The 5803-nt window shown below is 51.3% G+C and overlaps 1 protein-coding gene across 1 annotated transcript; it reads right to left on the reverse strand.

Moving 5' to 3' along the window:
- Nucleotides 1-649: 649 nt before the first annotated feature.
- On the reverse strand, nt 650-5540 carry SOX4 (SRY-box transcription factor 4). The gene has a single exon (XM_058555168.1). The coding sequence runs from the start codon at nt 4763-4765 to the stop codon at nt 3347-3349; it is 1419 nt and encodes a 472-aa protein (XP_058411151.1). The 5' UTR covers nt 4766-5540; the 3' UTR covers nt 650-3346.
- Between the last annotated feature and the right edge of the window lie 263 nt (nt 5541-5803).

A 5803-nucleotide genomic window follows, 5' to 3' on the forward strand; every position in this document is an offset into this window, starting at 1 on the left:
AAGATGTGCTTCTGGGGGCAACTTCTCCAGGCCATCCCTATCGTTAACATTTCCCTTACGTGAATAACCATGTTGGGCATGGCACAAAACTGAGATTTTAGCACCACGTGAACCTTTCGCTTTTGAGGAAAAAATTTATCCAACTTTTACATCTCATAGTTGGTAACAGCCTTCTCCTCCACGATATATTGATAATTTCACAGGCTTATTTGTTCTTAATCTGTGGAAAACAATTCTAGGCACTGCTGGATGGTAACTATGGGCAAGTCAAAGAGGAAGCAGCTTAAGGAACATAAAGTTAAAAAAAAGATCAGCCAGCCAGTTTCATCTGCAAAGAATTCTGCGCAGGTTGCCCCTCCTCCTCTTTTAAAAAATCCAAGACAAAGAACGTTTATTTAAATATGGTAAACTCAGAAAATTCCTAGAAAGCGTGTCGAGTTGACACATATTCAGCTGACGCCATCACTTCAGGGTCAGGGCCTGCCAAATCTGGCCTAGAGGAACTTAGTATTCCTCAAGAAGATGGCATGTAACAGGCTCCTCTCTGAGAACTGACTTGTTTCAAAGCTAAGGCAGATGGTGTAGTTTCTACACACTGTAGGGCCCTCCCAATCTCAGGCATTGGGCATAATAATGACAAAAGTCAAGATTTAGGGTTCAGTTCCAGCTGATTTTATTTCCTTCTCAAAAAAAGTTATTTACAGAAGGTATATATCAACAATCTGACAGGCAGTGAACTTGACATGATTAGCTGGCATGATTTTTTCTTTTTTTTCCCCCAAACATTGTTTTTGTGGCCTTGAATTTTAAGACAAATATTCTACACGGCATATTGCACAGGATGGATGGCAAAAAAAAAGTTTAAAAACAAAAACCCTTAACGGAACTGCCTTAAAAGGCAGACGTCCTAGTGCCTGTCATGTTATATTAAACATACATACACACAATCTTTTTGCTTATTATAATACAGACTTAAATGTACAAAGATGTTTTCCACTTTTTTCAATCTTTAAACACAACAGCTATAAACCTGAACACATATGCTATCGTCATGCCATAAGACTAAAACAATTATATTTAGCGACAAGTAGAAAGGATTAAATAGTCAAATACAAGAATGAAAAACGCAGTACATAGTGTCGCGAACTCAAATCGGCATTTAGATAGATCCAGTGGTTTAAACGGCACGTTTTTGCTTATAAAAAAAGTGCAAAAAAGATGTGGTTTACAAATTAAAGCTACAGGATCCCTTTTTGCTGTAAATGCACCAGTTTTAAAGCCTCTGGACAGAATAGTATTTCGTTTAAAAAATTTGTTTGTCTTAAAAGCATACAGTGTTTGGCTAATTCCCTCCCCTTTTTATAAGACTGGGGTCAAAGGGTGGACACTGGTGGCAGATTAAGGGATACTGTCACTTTAAGAAGCCTGCAGATTGAAGTGTAAACATGGAGAAATTAGGGGCTGATTTTTTAAACTGTGAGATATTAACCAGCCACCCTATTATAAAAATCAGGAAATCCAAACAGCGATTTACACCGATTAACACCCCCTTTATATATTTTTTACAAAAATACACTGAGAAAATAATCAAACGTTTTCATCTCTCTTGTCTTTTTTTGTTTTTTAAAAGTGTCAAAAGTCTACATTTAAATATAAAAAATTAAAAGTTAAAACTCTAGCCCTTCAGTGAAGGAGACGTAAAATGGCGTGGGTAACAACAACTACCAAAAAAAAAAAAAAAGAAAGAAAGAAAAAGAAAAGAAAAGCAGGAAGGAAGAAAGAAAGGAAGTAGAAAGAAAGAAAAAATAGCAAAAGAAAGTTAAGAAAAAGAAAGGGACAAAATAATAAAAAAAATGTTTGGCCAGTATAAATACGTCCACATATAAAATGGCATCTGATTACATTTACAAGGAAAAATAATACGAGGATGGAGCATCGGTGAGGGAAAATAACACGTCTTCTCATTTACACCTATAAGGAAGAAACACATACACACTGAGAAAAAATTTGGTCCTGAATTGTTTTTTAAAGTCCAGCACAGATTTGAGTTGCGTTTGAATCCTTTAAAGAGTTAAGAATGAAAAAAAGCTGGTGATAATTTCGTTGTAGGAATCAAACATAGCGCCATCTATCTGCTTTTTATATTATCCTACACTATTTTAAAAACTGCTCAACAGTCTTAGACAGAAATCTTTAAAAGATAGACAGGATAACATGCTATATTAACCCCACCAGTGAAATAATCCAACACCATCACGATTCCGATTAAGAGAAGAAAAAAATCTTTTTTTTTTTTTTTTTCCCCGAAACCACTCGCCCTCCACTGCCCCGGTACCACATCAAACAGTCTCCTCTCCTCCACGCCTGCGGGCCTGTGAAGTCTCAGCTCACTGATTTCATATCTGCAGAAGGTGGAGGCCCAGAAGTCGCCGCCACCTTCTCCCGAACGTGCAAATCCATTTCAGTCTTAGTAGGAGCCCCTTCCAGTCCAGTTCGTGTCCTTCTCTCCCCCCGCCCCTCGCCCTCGCTGGTGTGGCTTCCAACTAGGTTCTCAGGTCATTTCCTAGCGCCGGTCACTCAGCATCTCCTCCTCTGGCTGCAGGGACCAGAAAAAAGAAAAAGAAAAAAAAAAAAGAAAAAACCAACTCCCCCCAACCCCCCAAATCGGGAATTCACCAGCGTGGAGTCTCTCAGTCCTGGCGCTCGAAGCTGCAAGACCCCCAAACCTCTGCCGTCGGTCAAATTCGACGCCCCAAGCCTTCAGTCTTCTTTGGGGGAAAAAAGGGGGGGGGGTGCTGAGAACAAAATCCCCAGGGGCACGTTGGATTTTTTTTTTTTTTTTCTTCCTCCACTCTTGACCAAGAAACAAAATAAAATAGAATAAAACAAAAACACCAAGGGGGCGATGAGAGAGGAAAGAGATTCCTCCAGTCTCTAGAAAATTACCAACTCGGCTTCTTGCTGGGGGGGGGGTGCAGACAAGTCCGGAAGCTCGTTGGAAAGGGGGAGGGGGGGCTCTCTTCAAGCAAAGGGGAGGAAACTCGAAGTCGCTTTTTTGCCATCAACAACAACATCAGTAACAACAATAACAGGTCGCCCCCGTCTACCGCCGCCTCCCCCGCGTCCCCGCGGCCGGGGAGATGGGGGATGGGAGCGCGGATCCAAACTCGCCGCTGCACTCCTCTCCGACGACCGGGATGCGGCCCAAGCCGACCCTGCTCACTTTTTTTTTTTCCTTTTCCTTTTTTTTCCCCTTTTATTCTTTCCACTCTCTCTCTCTCTGTCGATTTTTTTTCCCTCTCTTGCCCCCCCGCCCCCGGCCCTCTTCTCCCAGCCCGCGCGCCCATCAGTAGGTGAAGACCAGGTTGGAGATGCTGGACTCGAGCCAGTCTCCCGAGATCATCTCGCTCACCTCGGGCGTGCAGTAGTCCGGGAACTCGAAGTGCGAGCCGGAGCCGGGCTCGAAGTTAAAATCCAGGTCCCGGTCCAGCGCCGACGACGAGCTTAAACTGCCCAGGGACATGCTCTCAAAGTTTGAGCTGGGGTTCAGGTCGAGCAGGTCGTCTTCGAACTCGTCGTCGGAGGACGAGGAGCCCGAGGAGGAGGAGGAGGAGGAGTGGGACGAGGCCGAGGAGGACGCGTGCGAGGGCGCGCTGGACGGGGCGGGCGAGGCGGCGCGCAGGCTGGCATAGCTGCGGTGATCGGCGGGCGAGCGGCCGGCGGCCGGCGACGAGGCGGCGCTGCTGCGGCCGCTCAGGCTCGGCCCGTCGGGCGAGCAGCCCGCGCCCCCCTCCTCGTACAAGCCCAGGGGGTCGCTGGGGTCGGCGCCGGCGCCCACGCCGCCGACGGGCGACGACGATGCGCCCAGGCCGCCGAAAAGGTAGACGCGCTTCACCTTCTTCTCGGCCAGGTGCTTGCCCGGGGCGGCGAGGGCGGCGGCGGAGGCCGCCGTGGAGGCCGAGGCCGAGGCGCTGGGAGTCCGCGCCTTGTACAGCGAGTGGTGGTCGGCGGCGGCGGCGCCCAGGGGCAGCAGGGCGGCGGCCCCCGCCTGCTCGGCCGCGAAGGAGGAGGAGGCGGCGCCGGCCGCCGCTTTCCCGCCGCCGCCGCTCGCCAGGATGAGCTTGGCGTGCGGCTTGCTGACCCCGCCGCCCGCGCCGCCCGCCACTTTGGAGCCGCAGCTCTTTTTCTGCGCGGGTTTGGAGTTGGCGCCGCCGCCGCTCGCGCCGCCGCCGCCTCCCCCCGCGTTACTGCTCCCGCCGCCGCCCCCATGGCCGCCCCCGCCGTTGCCACCGACCTTGTCGCCCTTCTCCCCCGGCTTGGAGGAGGCGGCGGCCGAGGAGCTGGAGTTGGCGTTGCCGGACTTCACCTTCTTCCTGGGCCGGTACTTGTAGTCGGGGTAGTCAGCCATGTGCTTGAGGCGCAGCCGCTCCGCCTCCCGAATGAAAGGGATCTTGTCGCTGTCTTTGAGCAGCTTCCAGCGTTTGCCCAGCCGCTTGGAGATCTCGGCGTTGTGCATGTCGGGCGACTGCTCCATGATCTTGCGCCGCTCGATCTGCGACCACACCATGAAGGCGTTCATGGGCCGCTTGATGTGCCCGCTCGGCGTCTTGCACCAGCTCGGGTCGTCGGCCTTGCCGCCCGTGGAGGCGGTGGAGCCGGGCGTGGGGGAGGAGGCGATGCCCAGCTCGAGGCCGGCGCCCGAGTCCGAGCTCTCGCCGGCCAGCAGCGCTTCCGTGTTCTCGGCGTTGTTGGTTTGCTGCACCATGGCCCCGGCTCGGCGGGCGCCCACGCGCGCTCACACCCTCGCGGCGGCCGCGGCGCGATCGCCGGGCCCTCTCGGCTCCCCGGGCCAAGCACACGCCGAGCGGGAGGACGCGCGCGGCGGCCGAGCGGGCCCCTCCACTCCTCGCCGGGGCGGAGGCGGGCGAAGAGAGAAAAGTCTCCAAAAGATGCGGGGAAGGAGTACTCCGCCTCTTGCAGAGGAGTTATAGTTCCCAGGCTGGAGAGTCTCTCCCTCCCTCTCGCTCTCTTTCTCTCTCTCTCACCGCTCCGTAGTTTGCTGTCTCTTGGCTCTGAGTCTGGTGCTAAAGTGGAGAGGAGTTTCTTGAATGCTGCTTTCTGAGCTTCCAATGCAAGTTTCTCGCCGCCTCCCAGGCAAGTCTCTTTTTTTTTTTTCCTTCCCCTGAAGCAGTTGATTCCAGTTCAGCAGCGCTCTCAGGAGCTCAGGAAAGCGACATAGTCTCTATCACTTAGTCCCTTTGCTACAATGCAAAGCAAAGACGACTCTGGCTCCAGGACTCTCTGTGGGCGGAATCGGCACTAAGGAGTTTGTGCAATTATTTTGTTGCAAGGTAGGAAGCCAAAAAGCCTTCATGCAACAGACTGGCATGAATAAATGTATGTTTCCCCCTCCCTTCTGCAAGAAGGGAGTTCGTAATGGCAGAGTTCCTCCAATGCAGACTCTTAAAGAGCATGCAAGAACTAGAGACCCGGTCGCGAAACAGGCCGCTTCCCCTCACACACTGTTTCTCTTGCTGCAGCTTAGAGCAGACCCCAATTCCGCCTCGCGCCTCTTTATCCTTTCACAGTCTTGGCCGCGACCAATCAGCCGCTGTAACCAACGCTTCCTCGTGCCAAGCCCCGCCCCCGGGCTTCCCATTGGCTTGGAACCCGATGCAATAATAATCTCCGCGTGCAATGAGAAGCTCCATGTCTGACCTCATTCCAATTTACAGAGCAAACTTTTTAAAAGGGCTAGGAGTACAGCTGAGATTTCTGCTGCCTCTTTTTTCTTTTTGCTGTG

Source organism: Diceros bicornis, chromosome 14, assembly GCF_020826845.1.
Source record: "Diceros bicornis minor isolate mBicDic1 chromosome 14, mDicBic1.mat.cur, whole genome shotgun sequence".
Classification (NCBI taxonomy): domain Eukaryota; kingdom Metazoa; phylum Chordata; class Mammalia; order Perissodactyla; family Rhinocerotidae; genus Diceros; species Diceros bicornis.

What these genes read in the sequence shown, in the direction of transcription:
- SOX4 (XM_058555168.1), bottom strand. Translation starts at nt 4,765, where the DNA reads ATGGTGCAGCAAACCAACAACGCCGAGAACACGGAAGCGCTGCTGGCC.